This window comes from Salvelinus alpinus, chromosome 29 (assembly GCF_045679555.1).
Source record: "Salvelinus alpinus chromosome 29, SLU_Salpinus.1, whole genome shotgun sequence".
Classification (NCBI taxonomy): Eukaryota; Metazoa; Chordata; class Actinopteri; order Salmoniformes; family Salmonidae; genus Salvelinus; species Salvelinus alpinus.
In genome coordinates, this window is record NC_092114.1 from 34273471 (window position 1) to 34287515 (window position 14045).

A 14045-nucleotide genomic window follows, 5' to 3' on the forward strand; every position below is an offset into this window, starting at 1 on the left:
ATCAAGACTTATCCAAAAACAAAATGTGATTAAGACTTTTCCTCCCAGTTAGCTGTACATTACTGTTTGCTTGTGAGTGGTTGTGCACGTAACATGATGGAAATTATACTCGTGTCCATTTTATGCATGCATCCCTTACGATATGCGTTTTTAAAATGGGCTAATTATAAAGCAACTCAGACTGATTTGACCCATCCCTGGCCTGTGCAATCAAAAATAGTCTATACAACAATCAGATTGCACTTGGAGAATTTAACTTCAAATGAAAATCCAAAGAGACAGTTTTGTATGGCAGTAAAAACCATGGTCTTTATTCAAAGAAAACATCATTACAATGGAACAAGACTGTAACAAAGTGGTTATACATCTCTGGTGAATTTCCAGTTAAAACATTGAGGTCTTAATTATTTTACGTGTTGTAGTTTAAATCCTACTTATAGTATAGGTTTAAATACCCCACCCATTTTCTATAATTGGCATGGTACTGGCAAAGTGATGGCCATTGATTTTTGAACCCAACAACCTCACTATAGACTTCTCAAACTAAAGGCTGCATTTTGACCAATCAGCTCTGAAAAAGATCTGATGTGAGAAGATCTGATGTAATAGGTCAAAAGACCAATTAGCTTAAAAAAGTTCAGAATTGGAGAGTTCAGGCCAAATAATTAGTGCCATACAAGTGCAGCACTGTATTTTGATAGTGGCTATGGTTTCAGTAGGAGAAAACACATACATGAGACAAATTATCATAAACAAATTATGCATATCCCTAAGGAATAGGAAAAAAAAAAAAACTTGATTGCATGATACAGCTTGGACATAATCAAATCCAGACCACCCAATGTGGTTTTTGTCCCAAACTGTATTGGTGTAAATTAGGCAAAGGGCGGGATAAAAGGGATATACTGTATAGAAGGATGGAAAGAAGCCTGGTTCCATTTTGGACCCTATCCACTAATTATTTTTGGCGTAAACTAATCAAAGGATTTCTAAGGCCAAAGCAACGCAGTGATGGCCCAACCCTATGATAGACCAAGTGGAGCTTCTTCAAATCTTGCTTACCACTTCAGCACTTTCAGATGTGTGAACTTTGAGGGTTTAGGCGTTAAAGGAAGGTGTTACAGAAGAACATAGAACCAGTCCAGGGAATACAACAGCAGGACTGAAGTCAGAAGTGAATAATCCTATGTAGTAAATGGCTGGCAAAAATCATGTGCTCCATTTCCCCCTTTTCTATGGTTGATCTTGAATGGCTGGAAACTAAAATGGGATATTCTATGGGTGAGTGGACTGACCGTGTTCTCGTTAACTTGGCAAGGAATCCTTAAAGGCAGTCATGCTAGCCACATTCAAGCAAGGAGAAGATGGCATAGTAGACCACATAAGTATGACCGAGTGTCCCTATTAAAGACCATTCCAATGGATAAAGGCAAGCGCTTCCACAATATGTCACATTGAAGAACAATGTTTAACAAGAACAATCAAAGCTGTTGAGAATAAAGGTGTCATAGTAAATAGTGGTTTTGGCATGCTTCAGCATCACAAGGGTAAACCCCCAGTGGGGATTTTTCCTACCTTGACACCACGACAGCAGAGTGAGGAGAAAGGAGACAGAAAGAGAAGTGGGGGGGGGGGGGGGGGTTCTCAGAAGCTGTTGAGGTCCTGCAGGGTCTGGTCCAGGGTGGCATGGATCTTGAGGTTCTCCTCCTTGGCATTGGCCAGTCTCTCTGGAGGGAGAGATTAATCATTTATTATTCGTCTGGGTAACACACCAAGAATCCCTAGGTACCACTAATGGAGCTCTCTGTTTTAAGGCTACAGAACACTGCCATAATCAGCCGTTGTCAGTTTATGACAACTGACTATAACCCCAATAATTACTTCAGCCTGTTTTGCGACGGTTTCTTATTGCGATTATGATTTTGCCCAATTTGACTGAGGGTTTGGGTAATGTTACCCTCTAAAAATATAACTCGACATTTCTAAAATGGGCAATCCTCAGTGGTAGGGTTGCAAAGGGAAGGTATTCCTGGAAACTTTTGAAGTTTACCAGTAAATTACCAGAATGTTGGTAACTTTCCAATTGTTATTTTATCAGACGACAACTAGGTGGTCTTTGAGTACTTCAGATGATCATGTGTCTAATTATCTCTGGGTCTCTTATTTATTTTATGTGGTAGGGCCACACAATCTAAAAATATTACTTTATAGTTGGAAAAGTTGCAGAGTTAATTGAAATAATGCCATTGTTGATTAGATGCTTTCTTCATTAATTTAGCTATTTTCTCTTGAACCATGTGGTCTATTCACTAGAAACTTGTATATACAGAAGTACACACACTTTAACAGTATAACTTACTAAAAAGTTACCATAGATTACCTGTTAATTACTAAACTTACTGGAGTCCGGTAACTTTGGTAAATGACCAGTAGCTTTGCAACCCTATTCAGCGGCTTAACTTGCATTCATGAACCAGGCAGATATACAAAGGCTGCATTTACAAAGACAGTCCAATTCTTTCACTAGTCTTTTGACCAATCACATCAGATCTTTACACATCAAATATATGTTTGAGCTTATGATTGGTCATAAGACCAATTAACGATAATATATATATAAAAAATTGGGCTGCCTGTGTAAAAGCAGTATAAATATCCAATAGCCAGCATTCACAGTGGGTCTCCAGGATACACATTGAGCAACACTGCTATATAAAAAAAAACTGTAGACAGTAAAACAATCAATTGGATGTGAGAAGGAAAGGTAGGAGCATAGTAAACAGAATGAATAGTAAAAATAAGCAGAGTACAGAAAAAGGTCACATTACCTGAGCATGGAGGAGAGGGAAGATGGAGAAAAAAATTGCCACAAGAGGGCAGACTTACTAGGTTAGCCACTTGGGCAGTGTTTCCCCAAACTTGGTCCTGTGGACCATGAGGTGTCGTTTTTTTTGCCCTAGCACTACACAGCTCAGAAATATGGTAGGCCACTTGATTTCAACATCTGAACATAGTGGACAGGCTAGCATGTTGTTCAAACAGTTGGAGGTAGAAGGGTGTGTTCATAATGCAACTGTTCTACCTTGTTAGTTAGCAAATAGATCCAAGTTAGCTGAACTTGACAAAGAGCTAGCACGTGGGCTTGTGCTTGAGAGATTGTTTAATGGAGATGTTACATTTTCTGTAATACCTGCGACAAGAAGTTAGTTGTCATCATTAGTGAATGTGCATTGTGAACAAAACAGGAATTTTCATAGGACTGACGAGAAAGCCAGAAAGAGTTATTGCCAAAAAGCAGGTTAACTTCTTTGGGGTAGGGGACAGTATTTTCACGTCCGGATGAAAAGCGTGCCCAGAGTAAACTGCCTGCTACTCAGGCCCAGATCCTAGGATATGCATATTATTAGTAGATTTGGATAGAAAACACTGAAGTTCATAAAACGATGTCTGAGTATAACAGAACTCATATGGCAGGCAAAAACCTGAGAAAAAAATCCAACCAGGAAGTGGGAAATCTGAGGTTTGTAGGTTTTCAACTCTTTGCTTATCCAAGATAGTGGAAATGGGGTAATGTTGCACTTCCTAAGGCTTCCACTGGATGTCAACAGTCTTTAGAACCTTGTTTGATGCTTCTACTGTGAACTGGGAGCGAATGAGAGGAGATTGAGTAAGGTCTCTCCCAGAGTGCCACGAGCTGACCATGCGCGTTCATGTGAGAGTTAGCTGCGTTCCATCGCATTTCTGAAGACAAAGGAATTCTCCTGTTGGAACATTATTGAAGATTTATGTTAAAAGCATCCTAAAGATTGATTCTATACATCGTTTGACATGTTTCTACAGACTGTAACTGGAACATTTCGTCCGTACTTTCCGCTGGACTTGCACGCGCATCGTGAGTTTAGATTGTGTACTGAACGCGCGAACAACAAGGAGGAATTTGGACATAAATGGACATTATCGAACAAAACAAACATTTACTGTGGAACTAGGATTCATGGGAGTGCATTCTGACGAAGATCATCAAAGGTAAGTGAATATTTATAATGCTATTTCTGACTTATGTTGACTCTAACATGGCGGATATCTCTTTGGGTTGATTTGTCATTTTAGCGCCGTACTCAGATTATTGCACGGTTTGCGTTTTCCGTAAAGTTTTTTTGAAATCTGACACAGCGGTTGCAAAGAGAAGTGGATCTAAAATTCAATGTGTAACACTTGTATTTTCATCAACATGTATGATGACTATTAATGTAAATTGATATGGCTCTGCAAAATCACCGGATGTTTTGGAACTACTGAACATAACGCGCCAATGTAAACTGAGATTTTTGGATACAAATATGAACTTCCTCGAACAATATATACATGTATTGTGTAACATGAAGTCCTATGTGTGTCATCTGATGAAGATCAAAGGTTAGTGATACATTTTATCTATATTTCTGCTTTTTGTGACTCTCTTTGGCTGGAAAAATGGCTGTGTTTTTCTGTGAATAGGCACTCACCTAACATAAATCGTTTGGTTTGCTTTCGTCGTAAAGCCTATTTGAAATCGGACACTGTGGCTGGATTTACAACAAGTGTATCTTTAAAATAGTGTAAAATACATGTATGTTTGAGGAATTTTAATTATGAGATTTCTGTTTTGAATTTGGCGCCCTGCAATTTCACTGGCTGTTGACGAGGTGAGACTCCACCGTCCCACATACCCTAGAGAGGTTAAACTATTTTGATAAAATAATTAAATGAATGGGTCTTCTGGTTGTGGAAGGCTGATATTTAGCCTAGGTATAATCTAAAGCCCTGAATTCATTAGATCATTGCTGACAGTTTCAAATGCAGTCGTTTTTACCTTTAAAATTGTACAAAGCTTAATTACAGAAAAAATAATAATAAATCCAGATATCGCTCACAAGTTAATATGCCATAATCGCCCAGCCCGAAGGAATACTTGGAGTGGCCACTCGTTGGAAGCCCACTAAAGCACAGTGTAGGAAGTGTAAAATGCATCTGGAAAAAGGGATGTGTACACTGAAGGGAATACCTGAGCAACATGGACACTCAAAGGCTAGAAACGTGGACACTATAGGACCACGTTCAGCAAAAGGCCGCTACACACTTCAGGCAAACGCAGCGACCGAGCATATATACATACTTTTATGCAGCACAAATTCTGGAAGTGACTGTATACGATGCTCTGTCGCTCTGTGTAGGGTGTGTTGGGCCTTTAACGCAATTGTGGAATGTTGCAGAAAGAAATGTAATTAACAGAGCTGACCCCTATTCTGCATGTCAGAGGTATGTTTGTTCTACATAATGTTTCAATCTGAACATGCCACAAATTTGCCCAGTTGAACACGGCCTAGGATAGAGTCACTGGGAAAAGTTGAGTAATGTTTGTCCTCATGCAAGAAAGATATTCCCCTGAATATTCAACCACTGCATCCTTAAGTTTAAGTGAATTTACTACAAATATATTTTTTTAATCACCATATCAGGAATTTGGTCATATTAAATTCTGAATCAAGTTTTTCTAATCTAATTGAAATCTCTATAAATCGGAGTGGCTGCGGTTCTGGATTTTCTGGAAACCTGATTTTCTTTAGGCTAAAGATTTCTGCACATTTATTTTTATGTAGCTGCTGCACACGCCGCTGCCCCCTCCTTGATCTGCGATGAACACCCTTGAAGTATTTAGGCTACACCCTCGAAGTATTTAGGCTACACCCTTGTTGTACAAAGGACATGGTCGATACGTTCCAACTATTACATTCCATACCTCTGTAGGTTATTAAGCATAAGTGTGATTTTTTCAGGAGGGGTTGTTTCAGAGGAGCTACACCGTGAAGAGGACGTGAACAGGACATGAACAGGACGTGAGCGCAGTAATTTCACCTGCCACACCAGAGATGTAAACAGATGCGGGCGTGGAAGCAGAATCAGTAGCACTCCGTCTCTTCTGCCAGGAATCTATTGACTTTGGGTTCAATACGAGTAGCCTATACGGACAGCCATATTTCTCATGACATCAAAAGTAAAAGGTCCGGTAAAAGTTCTACAACCATCTGCAGTCAATTAATCATGTTCATTAAAACAAGAATTGAACAGTAGTTGGCTAGCTGTGTACTTTGCAGGGCAGAACAAGCGCATATCCATTGACAACATTGTCCTATCAAATCAGAATATCGGGGGAAGGGTCTACTCTACACTATCCGCTGCCTCAAAAGTTAATACAACTAACACTATCTGCAACTGCCTTTCTGTTCGTCAGCTGGTTTGAATGTGTGAAAAGTTTATAAAACCCATTGATACTATAGATTACAACCTACCTCCAAATTATGAATGAGGAAGACTACAGTTCCATTTAAATGTGTGTTTTTCCCCATACAGGTAGACCTACTGCTATAGTCGATGTAGCCTACTACTATTGGTCATGTTTCTGACATGTTCATACTATGAAGCGGAGTGAATGGTATAAATACTTTGACACTAAAAAACTAAACTATTTCAGGCACTTTGTATGGTGTAAGTGCTGTTATTGTAAAAAGGAAACATAACGGCTTAGCCGCGAAGTGCTAGGCCACACAAGCTCACAGAACAGGAACGCCGAGTGCTGAAGCATGTCAAAATTGTCTGTCCTCGGTTGCAACACTCACTAAAGAGTTCCAAACTGCCTTCTGGAAGCAACATCAGCACAAGAACTGTTCGTCATGAGCTTCATGAAATCGGTTTCCACGGCAGAGCAACCGCACACAAGCCTGAGATCACCATGCGCAATGCCAAGCCTCGGCAGGAGTGGTATAAAGCTCGACACCATTTGACTCTTGAGTAGCGGAAACGCGGTCTCTGGAGTGAGGAAACACTTCACTATCAGGCAGTCCGATGGACGAATCTGGGTTTGGCGGATGCCAGGAGAACGTTACCTGCCCGAATGCATAGAGCCAACTAAAGTTTGGCGGAGGAAGAATAATTGTGTGGAGCTGTTTTTCATGGTTCGGGCTAGGCCCCTTAGTTCCAGTCAAGGGAAGTCTTAACGCTACAGCATACAATGACAGACATTCTATACGATTCTGTGCTTCCAACTTTGTGGCAACAGTTTGGGGAAGGCCCTTTCCTGTTTTAGCATGACAATGGGGCCTGAGGGCATACAGTGTGTTGTGAAATCTGTGAATGTATTGTAATGTTTTTAAAATTGTATAAACTGCCTTAATTTTGCTGGACCCCATGAAGAGTAGCTGCTGCTTTGGCAGTAGCTAATGGGGATCCATAATAAATAAAAATATGCCCCCATGCAGAAAGCGAGGTCCATACAGCAATGGTTTGTTGAGATCGGTGTGGAAGAACTTTACTGTCCTGCACAGAGCCCTGACCTCAACCCCATTGGGATGAATTGGAACGCCGACTGCAAGCCAGGACTAAATTTCCCAACATCAGTGATCGACCTATATCTATCCTTCTTACCTGACCATTTTATAAATTGCGTGACATCATAGAATTTTGCAAACCCACTCCACCCGTCTCGCCAAGATAACCCGGCGCAAGTACAAGACAGGCAACTACAGGAGATCAGATGCAACACAGAACAAGCCCAAACCCAACAGTTAGGCTGTCAGACAGATGGGGTTCTTCACATTGAAAATTGAATTTTTCAAGCATGTTCATATTTCATGTAAGCTGCACTTCTATTCAGTTTTCGTTGTATTGTAAACTGCTCAAGTGCACCATTGTGGCACATCTAGTTGGTCGTGTAAACTAACCCTATCAATTGTGACATCTTGTTTGAATGAACTTGTTGCAAGTGGATCTCGATAAGAGTAAATTAGCAAAAATACCAATGTAACATGTTTAATGAAACCTTGTGTTTTGCCCTTAAAATGTGTTGGTTTCTTATTTCTAGTGCTAGCCTAAACCCCAATGTGGAGGCACCATCACTACTGCCAACTCCTCATTAAAATCAGATAAAATTGTACAATTTCTACCATGACTATTTGTGGAAAAACAATGAACATGGAAAGAGCAACAGAAACCATTGTGTTTGTGATGTCAGTTTGAAAAAAAATTGTTAAAAGGAGACAGTAGACAGGTTTTTCCTCCTCCCTTTGTTCAACATTTATATAGAATCACATGTAGAGAACAGGGTGAAACATGGGACAAGGCAAGATAGAGAACCAAATTACAAAGAGTGCAGGCTTGAGCACAGTGACCCAAAGAAACAAATACAGTTGCCCAAGGAGAGCGAGAAAGTTGGGCAAAGGAGTAAGAGTGAAAAGAAAAGCACAAAGGGAACAGATTTAACAACCACGTAAGGAATGAGTGAAGATGGACAGGAAGGGAGGGGGAGAGAGAACCACGCCACCGAAATGGATGTTCATCAGGAGGATTGAGACGAAATTCTTGAAACCACAACAGGGGAGTGAGGAAGTGAGCTTCCCGACATTTATCTGAAAATAGAGGGGTTGAGAAACCGTGACTACAGATTCTGAGATCATTACATTGTGACGATTAGTAGCCATTGGGTATCAACCGACTCTTTTCTTGTGGACATTTAGTGCATTGATATGGAAATTGCAAGCATCCAGTAATTCAGTTATTACTTCACAAACCACCTTTAAAATGTCACACCACTCATATCACAACTAGATATTTTTTACAATCACAAAAACCCATTAGTATAAATAGTGTTGGTTGGCAGATTTTGTTGCATGAGTCAAGCTTTGCTTTTCCATGATATAGTTTGTCACATCTGCCAACTCCTTAGAAAAGTGAACATTACATGGCTGTTAGGTGACGTGTTATAGAGAGTCAGGTGTTTTTCCTGGCCCCCTGACTTCAGTGCAGTGTTAGGGGAATATTAGATTCTCAGTCAAACCCCACAGGCCCTGCATGCAAACCACACACACGGTCAGCCCGTATTTACATGGAGGTCATGTCATTGAGGGCATGGTCCAACTCCTCGCTAATGGCCTTATACTTGAGTTTCTGTGCATATAGCTCATCTGTTCAGAGAGGCCAAAGAGTGAAGGGGAAAAAGAGAAAGAGTGGAGAACAGGAGGGAAAAAAACATAAGGAGAGTGAGGGAAGCTGCCAAAGGGAAAGTGATGTATGCTAAAATAATAGACTGATTAAGCCAGAACAGGACTTTTCCTGTAAACTCCTGTATATCCCAATGCACCGTCAAGGCAAAGCGTCTGGATCCTACCTTCCAGATCATCTATGGTCTTTTCCAGCTTGGCCACAGACCTCTCAGCAAACTCAGCACGAGTCTCAGCCTAAGAAAATAAGTCAAAACAAAGCATTCAATCAAGAAACTATTAAAACCTTGATGACCTAGACTAAATAGGTTAACTCGGATTTAAAACCAAACTAACCTGACTTTGTGAATAAAGAAATAAATGCAATGAGCAAGAAACTACAAACAGATCGAAAAACAAACAAAAAAACATCTTAAATACTGTCAAACAAATCTCCTTGAGGAAACTTTGAAAAGAAATGCACCCCGAGACACTAGATACTACAAGGGGACATGTCAACACAGACAAAAAGCATGACAGATGGCCTTCCCTGAGATTCTCTTGTGAAAGTGTCAACCATCTGCAATTATATCTACCGAAATGAGGCTTTCCCCCCCCATTCTTTAAGTCAGGGTTACCCAACTGGCATCCCAATATAATTATTTTATTGTTGGACATAAGATTGTAAAAACACCAGCAAATTAACTTCCAATTGATTTCAATTTTGGATATCTGTTCCAAAGTATTCCCATGGATAGATATACAGTAAGCTCCAAAAGTATTGGGACAGCAAATTGTTTTGGCTCTGAAACAATACAATGACTATGAGGTTAAAGTGCAGACTGTCATCTTTAATTCTAGTTTTTAATATTCCATCAGGTGAACTGTTTAAAAATCACAGCACTTTTTGTACAAAGTCCCCACATTTTGGGGGGCCAAACTATTGGGACAATTTCACTTCCGTCCCATATACCTAGCACGCAATGATTACATCATGTGATTCTACAAACTTGTTGAAAGCATTTGCCATTTGTTTTTGTTGCATTTTAGATTATTTTGTGGTAAATGTAGTGTCATTTGAGTCATTTATTGTAAATAGAATACATTTATAAACACTTCTACATTAATGTGGATGTTAACATGATTACGGCTAGTCCTGAATAAAATTGTGAATAATGATGAGTGAAAGTTAGACGCACAAATATCATAATCCCAAGACATTGTAATAGTGAGAGGTTAGGAAGGTTAGCATAACAGGGAAGGTTAGCATTTTGTCGGGGATGATATTTTGGTTGGTCACGGTCCCAATACTTGGAGCTCACTATGTGATCCTATACAAATGTAAGCAAGGTTTGAAATGATTATGTTTTAGTCAAATATTACATCTGTTAGGGCTTCTTGCGGTCAACTTGCAAAGTACTAATTTTTTGTAATTATGTTCTGGCCCCCTTACCGTCGGCTCATTTTTCTTATAAAATAATAAATAGGCTCACTTCTGAATCTACTTGATCCCTGCTCTACAGGTTATCCACTTACCTCTTTGAGCTTGTCAGTCAGGATCTTGATCTCTTCCTCATACTTGTCCTCCTTCTGGGAGTACTGTAGTAGAAGAGAGGACTGTCAGTTTAAAGCAGGGCGCCCACCCACCAAAACATAAAATAATTGACATGAACTCAATCTCATGTAAAAGACCAGTTCGTTGATGCTGCAATGGAAGGATTCCTAAAAACATGCCATTATAATGCATGCCAAATTAGTTCAACAATTAGAACAATATCAAGGGCAGTCCCTGTGAAGTCAACAGTGCATGTGTGACTTGGCTCCTTCAGTGGTTAAATTAATCCATCTGTCTACAGCTCTAGAGATACCAGAATTCTTGCTGAGATTGCAATTCTGTGTGGGGCCTTGAATACGGTTGAACTGCAGTGTCTCAAATTGCCCAATCACTGATTGGCTCGAAAAAAGAAAAAAAAACATCTGATGAGTATCGAGGTGTGAAACGTTCAGGATGTTGCAAATAGAAATGTACCAAACAAAATAACTGTAGATAGGAATGCTTCAAATGACTACGTAAAACATTTAACTTGGCAAAGTTCTAAACATTATGCCCCATAGGACAGGCCACTGGTTTCCCAGGTCTAAATCAGTCACTGGTGAAACACGAGAACACTACTGTTCATAAAAGGTGGAAGTAGAATACCACTGATCTAACCATTATTTCACAGAAGAAACTTTACTTGTAGGGATGTTTACTATGCATCGGCTCGGAGCAGATCTGGACATGCATATGCAACAATTATAAACCTGGGTTGTGGTCATTAGCTCACGCATTGGAAACCGTCAAATGTTTTTGCAACGGAAAATGAGTCCTGTTAGTCTCTCCTGTTTTAGTCTTCTGTTTGGTGCCTATTGAACATAGCCCTGGAAGTGTTCATCTCTATTCCACTGCAGGGTCATTGGAGGATAACGATTACAAAGTGGGTGCAAAGGAACAATTCATTAAAAGTAACGTTCTCTATGTTATATTAGACCAAACCCTTAACTTAGTATGGGGGTGTTTGTCCACGCAGGCCTTCGGTCCAATCAGAAATATGGAGATTAAATTCTCAATTAATCATGCAAGTGTGACCTTTCTAGGAATTATAAACATAAGCTGTAAAGGGCATTGATGACAAGATTGGATGTCTGGGAGAGGTAGGAGCTATTCTCAAGACTGGAATGGGGGTAAATGCCAAAGGGAAATTAACTACACTGACCAAGTAACCCAAGGCTAACTGCCTGAGGCATCTGGATATGAACTACACACAGCCAATGTTGTTCAAGGCAGTGTCAATACAGAACCTTTGGTGTAGGGTGAATACAGCAGCTTCACTCAAATACACATGCTGCACACAGATAAACAGGTACTCTGTGTGCACACACACACAGCACCCCCCCCCCCCCCCAAAATGTGCAAAGAAAAATTGTCAACGCACAATACTTACTAAATCGCTTCCTCAGAGATGTATACAGTCAGAAAAAACCATGCACACAGGTACATGCTAGATTCATCTGAGGTTTACACAACCAGGTAAAATACCAACAAACCGACACACTACCTTCTCTGCCTGGGCCTCCAGGGACTTAAGGTTATTGGTGACGTTTTTCAGCTCCTCCTCCAGTTCAGCACATTTACTGGATTTGAGGGGAGGTCGCCATTGAGTTTTCATTTCAAGAGAATGAGAAGACAAGGAGAGATGGCACAGTGGGCAACGAGGGCAGAGCAGTGAAAAGGAAAGAGTAGCAGTGTGAAAACATTGGCAATACAGTTTAAGATAATTGATGGTGAGATGACAATTGGTCTCAGGAGTAGATAATTAGGAAACATGAAGAATGGGTGCCTTATGTCAAGAGAAAAGACATGAGGCTAACCACACACCACAGCGGTTACAGACCATATCTCCATATTAAAGTGTGCCTACCTCACAAAAGGAAATCAGTTTAAGCAACATCCTTAACGAAAGACAAGCTATACGAGTAATGTCCACTGTCGTTAGAATGGCATGCTTTAGGCTGGAGATGTCCTTAAGGGCATTAAAAAAGTGAGTTGTGCATGCTCGAGTTCTCATGCGTCAATTCTGTGTTATTTTCAGTAGGGCACACCGTAGCAAAACGTTTTGCAACAGAAAACTAAAGCAAGCGTTTCTTACTGGATGAGTTGACATGGCATCACCCATTTCCTATCCTACTAAACACAACCGGAACTCTCCCATCGATTTTAAAGCAGTAGGTTGTCACTTCCTTAACATGCACACTGGATTTCATGCAAACACAAGTTGAGAAAAGAGTAGGGAAGAGAAAGGGAGGCAAGCGCGAGTCAAGGAGAGACAAGGCAGATACTGAAAAGATATGGAAAGAGAAGGAGAGGTTGGAGTCTGCAGGTCCGGGGGTCATCCAAAGAGGACCACCCGTTTGTCCCGAGGCCATGATTCTGATTACTTCTTTCTCATCCTCCACACACTCACAGAAAGAGACTTTCTATGTGCACCTTTTGAGATCTTTTAACAATAAATAGTTCTTACATCCATAAATCTTGAGCCTGATGTTAGACCAATGGTAGATTACACTAAAGCAGTCAGTTGAGCATGAACACACTCATACATGCATTTCTCTTACACACCATGAAGTATAGGCACACTCACCAATCAAAAAACACATGATTTTCACAAATGGGTAAAAAAAAAGTTTATATAATCTTTTTTTTTTAAACACTAAAAAACAGCCCAAACCTCATGTCTATCATAAGTTTGAGTGTTTACCCTTGTAGGATGGCCAGAATTAGGGTGACCAAATCAATGGAGGCCAGATTTTAAAAAAGTGGTAAAAATAAGAAAAATGAATTAAATGAATTAATGAAAGCTACTGGCTACCTGACAGGCTCACTTTCACCCTTAACTAATCTATCTTCTCAAATCTGCAGGACATAAAACAAGAGGTAAGATAGATATAGATGAGACATGACATGTATACGCTTTTTATATTAATTCCAAATTCCTGTTATCTTCAAAAACAAGCGTCTCTGAAATGTCAACGGAGCACTGAGCTTGATTTTCAAAGCCTTTTACATTTAATTCAGCTCGTGTCATGCTAGTTTTGTAACCCGCGGAAACAACTGATGACAACCAAAATATAGAATCCTAAAATGTTGAAACCTGCACGCTATGTCAACAGAGCTCTGTACTTATTATCAGATGCATTAGGTTACGAAATCTGACTTATTGGATATAATGTTAATGATATGTTAGAAATACCCCACTGAATGACTCAGAACATGAATAATCATATTTGTCTTTGTAAGTGACATTTTATCACCAAAGCATGTTTTCAGACAATGAACTGACACCCCTCCTTTTCAGTACACACAGACATATAGGCATTTGCACACATACAGTGCCTTCAGAAAGTATTCACACCCCTTGATTTTCACATTTTGTTGTGTTACAGACCGAATTTAAAATTGATCAAACTGAGATTGTCACTGGCCTACACACAATA

At 40.0% G+C, this 14045-nt stretch overlaps 1 protein-coding gene across 8 annotated transcripts in view; it reads right to left on the reverse strand.

Annotated features, from left to right (window-relative positions):
- Positions 1-282: 282 nt before the first annotated feature.
- tpm3 (tropomyosin 3) overlaps positions 283-14045 on the reverse strand; it is a 37489-nt gene continuing 23726 nt past the window's right edge. For 2 of the 8 annotated variants that reach the window (XM_071373726.1, XM_071373730.1), the window contains 5 exons: positions 12110-12185; positions 10548-10610; positions 9200-9269; positions 8918-8996; positions 8085-8441 (listed from right to left, as the gene is read on the reverse strand). In XM_071373726.1, the coding sequence (XP_071229827.1) occupies positions 8438-8441; positions 8918-8996; positions 9200-9269; positions 10548-10610; positions 12110-12185 (292 nt within the window). In that variant the 3' untranslated portion in view covers positions 8085-8437. Of the gene's footprint in view, positions 1728-8084; positions 8442-8917; positions 8997-9199; positions 9270-10547; positions 10611-12109; positions 12186-14045 lie in introns of those variants that run through there. The other 6 variants (XM_071373728.1, XM_071373732.1, XM_071373727.1 and 3 more) reach the window with 3 other exon arrangements.